This window comes from Anticarsia gemmatalis, chromosome 8 (assembly GCF_050436995.1).
Source record: "Anticarsia gemmatalis isolate Benzon Research Colony breed Stoneville strain chromosome 8, ilAntGemm2 primary, whole genome shotgun sequence".
Classification (NCBI taxonomy): Eukaryota; Metazoa; Arthropoda; class Insecta; order Lepidoptera; family Erebidae; genus Anticarsia; species Anticarsia gemmatalis.
Window position 1 is genome coordinate 5,042,463 of NC_134752.1, and position 15,710 is coordinate 5,058,172.

Genomic DNA, 15,710 nt, shown 5'->3' on the forward strand with positions numbered 1-15,710 from the left:
AGTTATTGTAATACAAGACCTTTCAGTAATGTTCAATATAATAGTTACTTGGACTTGGGCGACGTAAACCAATCAATTAACATAACACGTATATAGTATATACTTTAGTCTTAGATAACTGTCATTTTAACTAAACGTTTTTTTTTTAAATTAGGTAATTAGATTTGCAAAATCAACTTCTAATGAAAATAAGTACCGGACTCGGCTAAAACGGTTGCTTTGAATTTAAAGTTTAATGGCTTTTAGGCCAACTGGGAGTACTGAAATTTTATAACTCTTTGTATAACTTGCTCTAGAAAAAAAATCAAGCCTACCCAATTAATGTTTCCGTAAATTTTGTATAAGTTAATTCCGAGTTTATTAAACCTTGTACGTATACCTTTTAACAAATCGTCGGTCAATTTATGATACTGTAAAAGTCGTTTATGAGGTTTACCACCTTACAATTTTACCTTAAATTTGTGAGCATGGAGCCGTGATTACCTATATAGGTACCTTAGTGACATTCTGTCTTAATTTCTTGTCAGGGCTTGTTACTAGGTATCCGAATAAGTCTATTGATAGACTCTTATGTTAGGAACAGTACTTATTATCACTATCTATTTTTTTAATATAGCATACGCGACATCAAAAGAAGACTAATTACCTCTATATATTTTTGACTCTGTTGCATGTTATGTACATGCAACAGAGTCAATTTTCGGCCCATTTATAAATCGTTTAATTCCTGCCGAGGCTATTTCATTCTCACACAAAAAACTTGACATAACTCGCTGCCAACGTAGCACACTTTATAGTCATACTTTATTCTAACAACAAAACACAAGTTGAATGAAGATTTTATATTTTTTTATAGAGTGGCATTATCTGTACTTATATTTATACAAATACATAAACCGGGTGTTGTGGGACACAGGTCGGAAGGACCGGGGCGAGCGGGTGCGAGTGTCGCGGGTCTGTCTCCCGACACTCGCTACGCACTACGCATGGCTGCGTTCAACGACGTCGGCGCCTCGCCTTACACTACACCTCTGCATTTTACTACCAGGGAAGAAGGTCAGCAATACACAATTATATCGTTACTTTATGTAAGGGTTAACAGTTACAGTCAGATGCAGGGATTGTGCTATGGTGGCAAAGCTTGGCTTTAGAAAAACTGGTGATAAAATAACGTATGATATGACTTCTCGTAGGTTTTATATGGAATTCAAGGTGTTCTCAATTACTTTGGATGAAGTTAAGATGTGTGATTTGCAGTAATCACTTGAGTAAACAGTGTGCTCGGTTCTGATCCATGTTTGTGTTTGTAAATGTCAAAATGTTATCACACCAAAGTAATCTAAAAATAATCCTAGCTGAATTTTGATTACGGTTACTTTTTTGTACATAAATTTCAGATAGCTATTTATATAATATTCGTTTATGGCAGTTCATAAAACGTAAGAGAATGTGCGGATATACCATTAATATATTCCAGACGATTCAAACGCGGAGGAACTTGAAGAGATTTCCCGACCATTAAAAAACAGTGCTGTGCAATTTCCGTAGGAAGCTTTGTAAATGCGCGTATACGTGTGTAGTTTGTTCAGAAGACAAACGAGTTCTGTATTATTTAAATTTGTTCTTTACTCCTCCGATATAAAGTTGATTATTGCAAGATAATGTGGGGACGGGTGTTTTTGGTTGCTGTTGGTAAAAACAGCGTTGTTTTTTGTCCAGCGCCCGGAGGAGCACCCCGCGACATCACTGTACGAGCGCTACGTGCCCGCGAATTGCACATTACTTGGCAGGTACATATTGCATGTTTTATATTATAAATGTAACGGTTCTATGTATATTTTACACCGAAAAAGCTGTATTTGTTTGTGTACGTATTTTAGAGTCACATATCTTTAAGAACGTTGCCATGGTAACAGACAAGTGTTTATAAGTCTTATAGTCGGTATAAATGATTATTAAACTTAACTCCGAGTGTGGGTGTGTTGTGCAGAGTTGTGCTAAAACATATTTCATGCAAAAGTTATTCAGAATACCTAAGCGGAACTTATAAATTTCGTATCATTAATCAAAATTAGTCGCGTAACCGTCTCACATAACATATTTGATATTCAAAGTTGTTTGATTAGAAAAGTTGATTTATGTCCGTTCCGTATCAAAACTATTCAGGCTTAGGCCGGCTTCTCTCACTTTTAATGGAAACTGGCGGTTCACTTTTGGTTGATATTTGTTTGCAAGTCATATTCTGGTCAATGGAAGTCCATCGATCCGTGCGAGACGGTAAACGAGTTGTGTTAAGAAACGTAAAGTGGGGTTTATTAGTAGGATAATAAGTAAGGAAATAAGAATCGAATGGCTTGTGGTCAACATAAGCAGCTAGCAATGCAAAAATAAGTAAAACCTTCACTACAGCGTAATTGTTGTGTTAACAATCTTGTCTACAACATATTCTACGATGTAGTCGCCAGCAAACGCGTCCGTGTGCACAAACGTACGGTACGCTTAGCATAAGCGCTTAACGCCCTGTGTTATATTCCTTGCAAATACAGTCCTGCTATTCTTTACAGCAGAGCAAAATGTTAAAGGTAAACATTCTAGCATATTCCTTAACAAAAAATTCAAAAGCTCCGAATCTCGAGTCTTTAGAGATTTGGCTTTAGATTTCAGCCCCTGTATAGCTTACAATAGTTGCAGCTGAATTTCGTAAATACGAATACGAGAAATGCTTCTATACAATATTTCAACTTGGGCAATTCGTAAGAGAAATTTTGCACAATGTCACGACAAAATGCTGGTCATAAATAAAAAGGTATTGCGATTGAGATATATCGATAAATTAAATTTTACTTTGGTTTATAACTCTGATTGTTTCCTTGTTTATTCCAATCTATTTAGCCACCACCGCGGGAGACGTGGCATGGCACATTACTAGGGTACACCATTCGTTGGTGGGAAGTATCGGACGAAGGAAAAGGCACATTGAGTGATAGTCCGGGGTCGGAGAGTGGGGCCAGTGCTGATGCAACCAGTACGACCCTGAGAGGTCTGAAGGCGGCGACGAGGTACGGAGTGACAGTAAGGGCGTACAACGCAGCTGGCACCGGGCCGTTGTCACCGCAGCACTACCGACATACTCTGGAGTCGCGTAAGTATTTTTATAACTTTTGCTGTAGGTTCAATATGTCTATATGAATAGTCAACCGTTATATTTTTCTATTAAACTTAAAATATTTCAATGCAACGTCTGGTATTCAGCATTCTTATAAATAAGCACCAAGAGAAAACTACTCTCAATGTTTTTCAAGTTGAGCAAGCATTATGAATGTTAATAAATACATACCGTTATTAAAATGTTTAAAAAACCCTTTGTGTAATAAACGAACTCACTCAACTGAATTTACTCCTGCAAAAGAAATTGTGTAAGCAGCCATCACAACATGAACCTATAAACAAAGTTTTCACTATTTTTCTCTTTGCTCCGTAATAAACATCGAAGAAATATAAAATGTTTGAGTCGGAAAATGAAAGAGATCGATATCTTGATTGTTCCGCCAGTCGGCAGCAGAAGTGTATCGCAGTTGAAAGTCCAACAAGGCAAGTTTTGTCGTAGTGGCGTAAATAACTGAGCGTCGCTATCGACGTAAAGCGACGATCGTAAATTTTCCCATCAAAATGCAAAATGGCTTAATTGGACTGTGGCCTTCCCGATCTAGGTCAAACGATTCAGTACAAATTGATGGCACTTTTGTATTCTACGTTTGTTTCATTTTTATTTCCTCATGCGAAAATAGAATTTCGAAACAATTCCTTTTTTAAGGTTCCATATCTAGGAGGTAAAAAAGAATTGCAGTTTCAATTGTTCCACTGCATGTCGGTCCATCTATTGCAATCGAACGGAAAGGTTTCACTGCAGAACATTGTTTGTAAAGGTATCGCAAAATAGATTTTTAAAGTCCAGTTATTAAACCTGTATCTGACTTTATCGCTTGTTTTAAACTTCAATCAACTGAAGTTCAGTGTGCTAAATAATTAATTGCTTTTCAGCAATCGTTAATCTGTGGTTATTGATCAAGCTGTACAGATTTGTCAAGATAACTGAATTGTTTGCTTTAAATTAAAATGCCAGTAACAAATAAAACTGGATAGATACAACAATACAATATACCTATACAGTGGAAATAAAAATAAATGGAAGATTTGACGTTCCGTTTAGTAACATTTAAAAAACCAGGTGAATTGAAGTTAACTTTTAAACGGAACGAACGTTACTACTGTTATTTTTTTGTATAGCGCCGACGGGTAGTCCAGAGGCGGTAACGTGTATTTCAAGCGACGCGACGTCCCTGCGCGTACAATGGCGACCACCGCCACCGGACACTAGAGGAGGACTCATAACGCACTACACGTTGCAATACACTAGGCGAGATGCAGATCCCATGCTACCCACACAAGATGCATTTTTAAGACTACAGGTAAGTGACATCTTATTCCTAAATTAGTTCGGAAATAATAAAGTTTTCATATAAAAGTAGTTAAAACTTCAAAGCAATCATCAAAAGTTTGGGTAATTCGTACACTTAAAATATTTTCTCAGTTTTATGTTGATAGCTGTGTGGAATGACGTCATAAGAATGTCTAATCTTTGTCATATTAACTATACGATTTATATCCGCATAAACTTCACCCATCGATTTTACTTAGAACACAAACTGTCATGATGCTTTCGCTCGTAGAGCTAACGGTCTACGCCGTAGCATTTTGCTACGAAATACGGCTCCGGACAAATTGAAATGACTTGATGTATTCAGCAAGTTTCATTCATGTTAAGTATCTTTTATAAATAATATACTCTAGGTACTTCTATTATTTGTGAGTTTGTTCCAAATAGGGCGAAGAAGCAACAGTGTCGAGACTTACTCCGTACGCCGAATACGAAATACGAGTGAGAGCGCACAATGCCGCCGGCGACGGACCTCTATCAGCCCCTCAAGTTTGTAGGACTGATGAAGATGGTAAGTCGTATTCGTGTTAAGTATTCAGATAGAAATACAAACTCAGCGTATACGTTACATCGACCGTTATATATTTGTAGTTTTTTTTTACAAAGTCTCATAATAAAGTAAATCGTATCTGATAACGTACAAATCTATCCTATCTGTATAAACAATAAATTGAAACAATGTATCCTCAAGTCTCTGCAGGATCTTCTTAAAGAGTTTGATGTGGTTTAAAAAGTCAAATACTATCCGGCGAAACTCAACTACTAACAAGTTCCGGAGAAACTTAGCAAGTTTGACTTTTTCTCTTTACTGAGCGGGATAATTCAAAGTTTTTTAATCATCTTAATTAGTTCAGAAAATTGTAATACGAGTAATAAACCTTATTCCAAGTTATCGGGCTTACTCGCCTCGGGACATAACTAGGAATTTTTGTAACAGAACAAGTTTTGCGGCCTTTGTATTCATTAGAGATTTCCGTCGATTTAATATTTTCTATTACTGAGCACAATTCGTTCTGAAAATAAATCTTGTTAATAATATTTTTCTGATAAGTACTGTTTTTTGTCAATGGCTGGACGATGTTTTCATATGACCTAAATTTGAACATACCAATTACACAAAAACAATTTAGAAGGGTTGCGCGATCGGATAGAATGGTAAATCCAAATATGCCAACTATTTGGGTGAGCTACAAATATAGCCGAACAGTGTTTTGAAAACACATTTAAATAAACAACATTCGATGCTCATTGCAAAATACAAACATAACAACAAAAGTTCGGCTTACAAAAACATTGCAAGCGACATGTTTCATAATATACTGCAAACGGCCAATATCACTGATATCACATACACTCGCATATCTCATAGTTCTTTGAATAATAAATACATTTGTACAAACATGTGTTTGGATATTGAGTATGGTGTTGATATCGACAGTGCCGAGTGCCCCGGGCGGTATGAAACTGATAGCGTTGGGCGAGCGATCACTGCGCGCCTCCTGGCTTCCCCCGCCCGAACCTAACGGGAAACTCACTCACTACACACTATACGTCAAGGATCTATCCGGGTGAGACATTTATTGGCTTATTGTATGTTTGCCTAGTGATACTAAAGTATTTATAGTAATAATATCATGGTATTACCAACAGACGGTAAGATCTTAATTTCAATGGTAACATTATGTTTATATTTGTATCGCAAAAAAATTAAATGTAATATTTTTTATTCGTTTTTTTGTTCCAATAATTTTCACAATACAGAGCTGTTTACCACATACTGTTATTTATTGCAACAAATATTCATTCAGGTTTTGATTTATGTAACTATTTACTTCACAATATTTATAGGTAAAAATAGGTTGTTTTGACGCACAAAAGTAGTTTGAAACTTGAGGCACGGAAACGTCTTAACTAACGCCAAAGAAACATTACGAAGGAGACATATTTTATAATGATTCATTCGAAAACTTTACTTTCTGCTGTCCAAAATCTATTTGGTAGAGGCTCTATAAAAGCAATTAAGTAGTTTAGCCGCAGTGGAGCCCAAGTTAATAATTGAAACAGTACCCATCTATCTGACAGGGGAATAGGCAAAGTTAGTGAATCGTAATCCAAGTTAAACACCGCTTAAATTGAGCTATTTCTAACCGCCTTTACCCTGGCTACTTGAGCCGATAGCTACTTGTGTTGATATTGTTTTTCCTATGGGACTTGAAATCGGATTGAAAGAAACAGTAAAAGGTTTCTCTAGGTTGTTTTCGAACCACGAAAAGGAGTTAGCTATTTTTGTGTGTTATGAACACTATTGTTTCTAAAGTATTCTGAAGAGTAATAAAAATTTTATGGTACTTACATAATCACACCCTCATTATTTAGTATCTTAATAAATGTCTTGAACAAATTCAATTAAATGTATAGCAATATGGAAGAAGTCAATCGAAGACAGCCTAGTATCAAAATTATTTTATTACTAGCTGACCCGCGCAACTTCGCTTGCGTCACCTAAGAGAATGGGTCAAAATTTTCCCCGTTTTTGTAACATTTTTCGTTGCTACTCCGCTCCTTATGACCGTAGCGTGATGTTATATAGCCTATAGCCTTCCTCGATAAATGGGCTATCTAACACTGAAAGAATTTTTCAAATCGGACCAGTAGTTCCTGAGATTAGCGCGTTCAAACAAACAAACAAACAAACAAACAATCAAACAAACAAACTCTTCAGCTTTATTATATTAGTAATAGATTTACAAATTATTTTATTATTTACAAAAGATCGCAAGAGCCAAACGCGACTCGTGTAAACGCGTGCGTGGAGACGGAAGGTAGTACGACGGAGTGCACGCGGCCGCTGCGCGGTCTGCGCGCTGGTCGGACCTACGAGGCGTGGGTGCGCGCCGCCACGCTCGCTGGCGATGGACCACCATCCGCTGCTGTCGCATGCCAGACCAGTGCCCTGGGTATGAACTTAAATTACCTAAAATATGTTTTTTTTTTATAATCTAAACTGTTGTTTACTATTGTACAGCAAAAAGTTCTTGATAAACGATATTAACCTTTGAAAGTGGTTATCATAATAGCTTTTGATAATTTATGATTGTTAGAAAATTATTGAATTCGTTCGGAAGCTCCTTATATCTAGCCTGTAAGCTTCGATCACTTCTCACTTGGACCAAACGATAAATAGCTAGGTATTCTTTACATATTTATTGCAATATATCGAAAGTGCATTACGTTCAGCGCCTGCCCGCATCTCATCATTCGGTGGCGTGGCGATGGGCGCGGCGGGAGGTTCGTTGTCGTTGCGCTGCGTGGTCGGCGGCGCTCCGCCCCCGGCCAAGCGCTGGCTCCGCGGGGGCACGCCGCTGCACCCGCGCCCGCCCTTCCATCTCGACGGAGACGCGCTGCTTATTAGAGGTAATCGACTGAGCAACACCTACGACATCGGTGGATTTTAGCATATTGCAAGATATATGTAACTGTTTAGGAATTCCGCAATAGTAAATTCTGCCATTCAAAATCATACGCTAAAGTCATGCTGTCTCTTTTCTAGTAACTACACATGATAACTTCCACTTTAACAATTTAGAAGTTTGGGGATATTCTTGGGGTTTCAAGTTTTCAAGACCCAAATCCTTTTGACCACTGGATTCAATGTTAGTTTAAAACTTTCAGTTCTGTCGATAACTATTGGTGTACAAAACTTGGTCACTCGTTACAGATAGGTTCAAGTTCAGTATCTCCTAACAGGTTTAGAACTGTCTCACGCTGACAACTACACTTGTGTCGCGGAGAATCCTCACGGATCTGACTCGGCAACATGGCGGGTAGTAGTGCTGCGACCACCGGCTCCTCCTGGACTAGCGCTACTTGAAGCACGGTCCAGAGAATTGGAACTAGAATTAAGACCGGCGCCGAGAGCTCCTGGACATGCCATCCCTAAAACTTATAGCTTACATTGGAGACTTGCCTCACCAGAGGTAAGTGTTATTATTATTTTTTACTAGCTGACCCGCGCAACTTCGCTTGCGTCACATAAGAGAGAATGGGTCAATTTTTTCGCCGTTTTTGTAACATTTTTTACTGGTACTCTGCTCCTACTGGTCGTAGCGTTATGATATATAGCCTATAGCCTTCCTCGATAAATGGGCTATCTAACACTGAAAGAATTTTTCAAATCGTACCAGTAGTTTCTGAGATTAGCGCGTTCAAACAAACAAACAAACAAACTCTTCAGCTTTATAATATTCGTATAGATTTATGTAATTTACAAAAACTCATGTTCAAATGTACAAACCTAATTTCGCCGAATTAAATAAATTCTAGGCAAAGGTTTTTCTTCATAATTTTATGTTTAAGCCATTTATACGTCGTGATTATATTACAAAGATTAATCTCAGCAGATTTCCGCATTTGAAATATTAATGAGAGCCATCAAAATGTTTCAAGTGCCCTTTTCCACAATACCCTTATTATTATAAATTGCAATGAAATTTCTTCTTTGTACCTTTTACCTTCGGGAAAATCTTTAGAACGTGCCGTATCTGTTCACTTGAAGAGTTCTTTTGTAGGGTGAATGGCGGATACAGTTGGCTAGTCCGGGGCCTGTTACTTTGACGGGACTACGCTGTGGTTCTGCATATCGAGCATATGGTTCTGCTGGAGGGGCTCCAGGGTCTGAACTGGCTGTGAGGACTTCTGGTGGACCACCCACTGCTCCGCCCGATGCGAGGTGGATCAGGGCGAATGCTACTCATGCAAGGTTTGACACGAGTGTGTGGAGTGATGGCGGGTGTGGTCCCGTGGCGCTGAAGCTAGAGTGGGCAGGGTCTGGCGTCGCTGGTGCAAGGGATGTACCAGTAGGTGGAGAAGTTATTTTGGGAGGTAAATGGATTACATTATTTATTACTTTTCCTTATTCAATACTATAAGCTTTACCTTTTGTACTCTTGTAAACTAAAAACATCTTAATAATAATGTGTTTTATGATGCGTTACAAAATGCAGTAAATCCAATAGGTTAAAATAAAAGTTTTGTGTACCTAAGGCACCCCAAAACAAGTGAATGCTGTTGCAACTTTGTACAGCATAAAATCGAAATCCGTATTTTCTTAGGTCTGTCCCCTGGCTCCCGGTATCGGGTAGCGGCTCGCGCATCAAATGAGGCGGGATGGACGCGAGAGGTGTATGAGTTCGCTACAGGGGCGGCAGACGGTCTCGCTGAAGAAGTGGACGCGCCTTTCCCCGCGACAGCCGGCGAATTGGCTCTATTACTGGCGTTATGTGCCGCGCTCTCATTAGCAGCGCTCACTATACTCGCTATATTACTCAGAAGAAAAAGGTAAGACGCTATTATTTCTTTGAAGACTTGTCGGTCTGGTTACGCTAACAATAATGTGTGTTGTGGAGGTATTTTTGGCACATAATAATATATACCAGTGATACTAATGCAATAAAAATAGATAAGCACGTTTACTTTTTTGCAGGAATAGTTTTAGTACGTCCAGCGTTTAAAAACTAACACATTACGTTGGAAACCTATGTTCTAGAAGGATTTTTTATTATTATTGTTCAAATATCTTACATCGCTTACTGCAATGTGTATTACATCCTTAGTTCATATTAATTAAGAGGTGTTAGCTCTGATATCACAATTAATTACATGTTGTAACTTCATTAACATCGCTGGGGAATCATAGCTTGCTGCACGCAGTGCATTGTACGCCGCGTGTTAATTAATATACATTTTATTCATATTTCAAATTAATACCATTAAAATTATTATGAACTGAAAATCCAAATATAAATATTTTAGTTTATTATTTATTTTGGTTTACATTTTTATTTTTTGCAAGCTTTTACAAATGTGAGTACAAAAGCTTACTAGTCCAGGCGCTTAATTTTAATAAACCTGTCTCGTACAAGTGATCGGCACTCATTAAAAGAATATATTACAAAATTATATCTTGGCCTATGTCAATACTTGCCGACTTCGAACAAATTAAATATCGAATGATCAAAGCCCAGCCGTAGTTCGAAGAATCATTAAGCTGAGTAGAGAAAAAAGCATTAGTTGAAATAAAGGTGGATCGTTAGCAGTGATCTGTACGTGACAGTGCTGACACAAGCGACCCATAGACCCTTCTCACTCAACACCTCAACACTCAAACGTCCACGATATGACATTTCAACGTACTCCTTTTAAAGGGTTTTTCCCCGCGTCATATAAAAATTAAACCAACGACGGCGGGGTTGAAGTATGACGTCATATTCCGTTCGTATTAAAGCGAAGAAAACTTTTCATTTTAATGTGCTCCGACTTTGTTGGAACGTTGCCTGTAAAGTCGAAAAGTTTTGATTATGATTGATTCGCATGCATAATTTGTTTATTGTTGAATACACTTAGCAATTCATTTCAATTTCGACTGTAGGCTGTAGCAGCAAATGAACCTCGGGCAAATGTAGTATAAACAATACAACAGTTTTATAAAGAAGCCACAATGGCATGTTGCAACATTTGCAGCCGCGAGTTAATGGTGTAGTCCTTGTTAGTAGTAATAGCTGTGTAATTATCAAAACTTTAACACAATGTACAATGGCAGTGGAAGTATACGAGCACTCGTAAAATCATCGCGGGAGCTGTTAGTGAGTCAACAGGCACATTGTAAACGCGGTTTACGACCCACTCGTAATAAATTCACCATACATTGTATCAATATTCAGGCTATATTCATAAGCGATTGAATCCAAACTAAGCACGACCCAGATACGATGCACAAACGTACAAACGTATCGTGAATGCATCAATATCAATTCCGATAATGAAAAATTCGATGTATGGAAAATTTCGATACCCTTATAGTTACGAGTCTTTGGAACAATAGGGACTGGGTATACAATGATTTGTAAGGCTATTCAAATAATGTTATTCGAAAAATTATATTTCTGCCAAACAGCTTTCCGGTTTCCTCGCTACATAAAATAAAGAACGAGTTGAATTGTTTATGAATATCGTTTTATCATGGATTTTTTTAATATTGCATGGAGAACTACAGAGATTTTTATATTTCTTGTCGTGTAATGTTTTAAGGATTAAATATTTTTGATAATAGTCTATATTTTTTGCAGTTTTAAGCCAAAATACTTATTTATACAGGACCGACGGCGCTGTCGCACGCGTATCAACGAGTGCGGAAAAGCCTCCGTGCGGTACTTACAGGGCACCACAACATCAGGCAGCAAAATTACCACCTGATCCACCAGGTAACTAGTATTATTATTGTCATCGTGGCGGCGTCGTCAAAAATCAATATTCTTAACTCCTTCCTATGGTTTTAAATTATTTATAGATTTATAATAATCACATTTTTTCGTTGATTATGTATTTTTTAAGCTCCAGAGATGATTCTCGGATTAACAAGAAAAGAAGAGACAGAAATTTAAATACGATGTATTTAAAACGAATTCTGTGAAGTAAGTGAACAATAATTTGTTGAACTTACTGGTTTCCTGGAATCAAACATTGAATTAAAATGTTAACGAATTACCTAGAAGCTCTGTTACAAATGAATTGACTTCAAACGTTTTGACCCAGTATTTCTCACGAAGCAACTAAGACCTCTGAGAGAGCCTTCAAAGTCTACGATAAAGGCTTTGCGCCTCAATATGATGGAGCACGAACCTATCTCCGTTTGTAGGACCAATTCATGACTAATACTCAGAATTTCTCCACTAGAAAATCCTCAATTTCTGAACTAATTTGAATGCAGCGCTCGGCTTTATTTATCGGGAACGCTACTTCAAGTTAGCTTCATAGGAAATATGAAATTGTATATCTACTACGTTAAATTATACCGATACTGTTTGATTTATTAACACCACTAAACGGTCGGAGCATTTATGTAAATAGACACCTTTTTAGTTAGACTAAGAAATCTTTATAAAAAATATACATATTTTCATGAAAGTGATAACAGTGATTAAAGCTAGGCAAATGTTGTACTTTGAAAACCTTTTACAAGTTTTCATAACACTTGCCCGGGACATTTTAATATTAAATGTCTTTGTTCCAATTTCACAAAAGTTCACTTTTAAGCTTTGAGAATTTAGTTTATATGTTACGCTAGTCGACGACAAGTTTTAAAAGCACTTAATAAAATATAACCAAAGTAGTTTCAACTAAATTTGAATTTATAACCTCAGTAAATAAAGCTAGAAGGCTGACAACGTTTTCTTTTTTGCGCTTGACGACTTTACGTTGAAGTTGGTTTTAAATTTCTCATACTTTCGGTTTGAATATAAAAATATATTTATTTCACACTTTATTGACTTTTATTGAATAATGTTGAAGCATAAGTATTTTAAAGTGCTCAAAGAGTTTCTTACAAAAATATACCAAAAAACTGTTGTTGTTTGTAAAATATAACTTTTCCTCGTACAGTCAACTTGGGTAACTTTGAATCATTTGGGTAACATTGAACGTGGGAATCATCTTATCTTACTAATAATAAAATTGCTTTACTTATACTAAACCAATTCTCAGTAATGTAGATGGCTTGTTACACAAGACACAATGCATCATCTAAATACTATAGAGATCTAACATGACCGTTACAATGTAAGTCATAACCTAGTAAGCTAATACTGCTTGTTGCTTTGACGTAATATAACGTGATACAGTTATCACTCTGATGTAAGCTTTGGAGTATATGTTGTGAATTTAATAGGTTAATCTAGACGGTTAGTGTTCTGTTTGTATTTTACACTAATATTAGTCTGTGTAAATCAATTATCTCTTAGAACAGATAACGGCTAACAGATATTTCACACCTTTATAGCTACCGAGAATGAAAATGTAACTACTACTTAGTATTTCTGAATTGAAGATTTACCCTCTTATTCATAAAAATATATGAAGTTATTAAAGGCTTATAGTTTTGTTTTTTTTACTCTTTAGCAAAATGAAAAAAAAAGATTGTAGTAGTTTTTAACTAAAATAGGTTTAAAGTGTGTTTATGAATAAGAGGGAAAGACTACTAATCTTCTTCGTATAAGTAAATTAAACGCTATTTTTGAGCTTCTCTCATTTTATCGATTGATATTATCTAAACTGGCATTGAATTTGATTTTCGCAGTCGATTTGTTCGGTAACAATATCAAACGTTTAAACACAGACGTGTACGAGATAAGTCCATACGCGACGTTCGCGGGCGGTGCGGGCGCGGCGACGGGCGGAGGTGCTCGCGCCTACACGCTGCAGCTACGAGCCCTCGCGAGACATGACGATGACGCCGCGCCGCCTACACATCCAGCCTGCTGCGACGGTGGGCATAACACTCTTATAACATTTTAGTAGGAACGCTTTATTTCTGTTAAGTCAGGTCAAATCTTCAGATAAAAGCACTTTAAACTTTTTTTAACTGAAACTGATTTTCAGTGTTAATATCCATCAATTTAGGTGTTTTCGAAACCTTCACGTATAGGAAGGTGTTTGACTATTTACCTTAAAGAATAATGTGTCTGAAATTAAGCTAATGTTTGTTTTCTTTGTGGTAAAGAAGAAACGTGCGTGGACGCGTGTGACGCGCAGAGGCGACGGAGACGCCGACGACATTACTGCCCGGACCACGGTGAGATCACTAGACTATATGTAAACGATTTCGTATGATTCAAATAAAGATAACGAGAAGTTGTTTTTTGTTTTTCTTTATTGTGATATCGATGGAGGACAAAGAAAAAAGTTTGTGTGAAAATAATCATTAATATTGTACTTTTGTTCTCAGGTTGCTCACAAGATTCAGGAAGTTGAGAAACGAAACTGCCAAAACGTTTAGTGAAAATATCTAGTCAGTGTAATAATAAATAGTTAATTCGGTTATACATATTAATATGTATACAAAAATTTATACAATAATATTGTCTATTTATATTATGACGTTTTTCTTTACTCTGCCTTTTTTCCCAATATTTTCAATAAAAATATAATTATTATACATCGAATTTATATATTTATTTACCTTTAACATATAAATACAGTGATAAACATCTAAAATATATAGGTTTGGTACCTTTGAGGACACTTAAAATGATTGAATCTTTAGCGAAACAAATAAACAGTACCTATGAGCAGAAGAAATCTCCACAAGAAAAATACATCATACAAATTACATAAACAAATCAATAGTCATTCTCTCATCTCACTTAACTAACAGAGCTGAAATACCCAAACAAAGAAACATTCTCAAAATAAAAGCATTCAAAAATATTAAGTTAATACAAAATTCAAAACAAATATGCCGGCAGCGCACGTAGTGATATGTGAACGTAGGCAATATCACGTAGAAAGTGTTGTCTGAATCTGTCGCTCCGGCACAATATCGCAATCTTAAAATTCAACAGGTTACTGCCGTACCCTTCGTTTGTGCTATGTACAGTATGAACCGCGCCGCAATAAAAACTGCAAACAATTGTGCCGGAACCCACATACTTACAAGAACTTTTGTCTCCACAGAAAATGCGTTGGGATGCCTAGTAAGTATTTGTTAAGTAAAATAGAAATGTATTCAAGATTCCATCATATTGCTGGAATTACAATCTTCAAGGCACACAAGAGTCATTGTATCTTTAGTCTTGGAAGATAATTAATTATCTGCTCATAATTATAGTATTAATTTACTCTGACAAAAAATAGGGTTTTTTTTGTGGTGCTATTCAGCAACAAACATATAGGAGCAAGCGTTGAAAATTATTATAGATAGCGAATTGTGTAGATTAGACGAGGAACAAAATTGATCTATGTATATTGTATAGTAAATACTAAAGTTTATCTAAATAGTAATCCACTCAAACTAATATCATTTCCGATAACATATTATGGAGAAGCCTCTAAATAAATATCCGGTTTATGTTCCCTTTATTACTTTTCAATTCGGTCCAATATTACGTTCATACATTCTATTAACTTATTAAAGTTAGACATTGAAAGTGCGAACCCTCTAAATTGACATTTTACCCAAGCGTTGAAATAATAAAATTATTTATTTTTATTTCAGACAAAAATGACTGAATTGACGTAATATGGAACGGTATTTTATACATTCATTTGTTCTTAGTTTAAGTCCCTTAAAGTTATATTTACGAGTTAAAAGGCGAACTCCGAATTGAAGGTACCCGTTATTACCTAAATCTAATCTCCCTCAAACGTCTTTATCGGCTCA

At 36.5% G+C, this 15,710-nt stretch overlaps 1 protein-coding gene across 1 annotated transcript in view; it reads left to right on the forward strand.

Moving 5' to 3' along the window:
- LOC142974935 (cell adhesion molecule Dscam2-like) overlaps nucleotides 1–14,505 on the forward strand; it is a 41,677-nt gene extending 27,172 nt beyond the window's left edge. Inside the window, exons 20-34 of the mRNA XM_076117511.1 lie at nucleotides 917–1,056; nucleotides 1,720–1,790; nucleotides 2,893–3,142; nucleotides 4,288–4,469; nucleotides 4,886–5,009; nucleotides 5,937–6,066; nucleotides 7,271–7,455; nucleotides 7,736–7,912; nucleotides 8,246–8,475; nucleotides 9,067–9,379; nucleotides 9,610–9,835; nucleotides 11,651–11,757; nucleotides 13,668–13,817; nucleotides 14,052–14,123; nucleotides 14,277–14,505. Of these exons, the coding sequence (XP_075973626.1) occupies nucleotides 917–1,056; nucleotides 1,720–1,790; nucleotides 2,893–3,142; nucleotides 4,288–4,469; nucleotides 4,886–5,009; nucleotides 5,937–6,066; nucleotides 7,271–7,455; nucleotides 7,736–7,912; nucleotides 8,246–8,475; nucleotides 9,067–9,379; nucleotides 9,610–9,835; nucleotides 11,651–11,757; nucleotides 13,668–13,817; nucleotides 14,052–14,123; nucleotides 14,277–14,302 (2,383 nt within the window). The 3' untranslated portion in view covers nucleotides 14,303–14,505. The remainder of the gene's footprint in view (nucleotides 1–916; nucleotides 1,057–1,719; nucleotides 1,791–2,892; nucleotides 3,143–4,287; nucleotides 4,470–4,885; nucleotides 5,010–5,936; nucleotides 6,067–7,270; nucleotides 7,456–7,735; nucleotides 7,913–8,245; nucleotides 8,476–9,066; nucleotides 9,380–9,609; nucleotides 9,836–11,650; nucleotides 11,758–13,667; nucleotides 13,818–14,051; nucleotides 14,124–14,276) is intronic.
- Nucleotides 14,506–15,710: the final 1,205 nt, after the last annotated feature.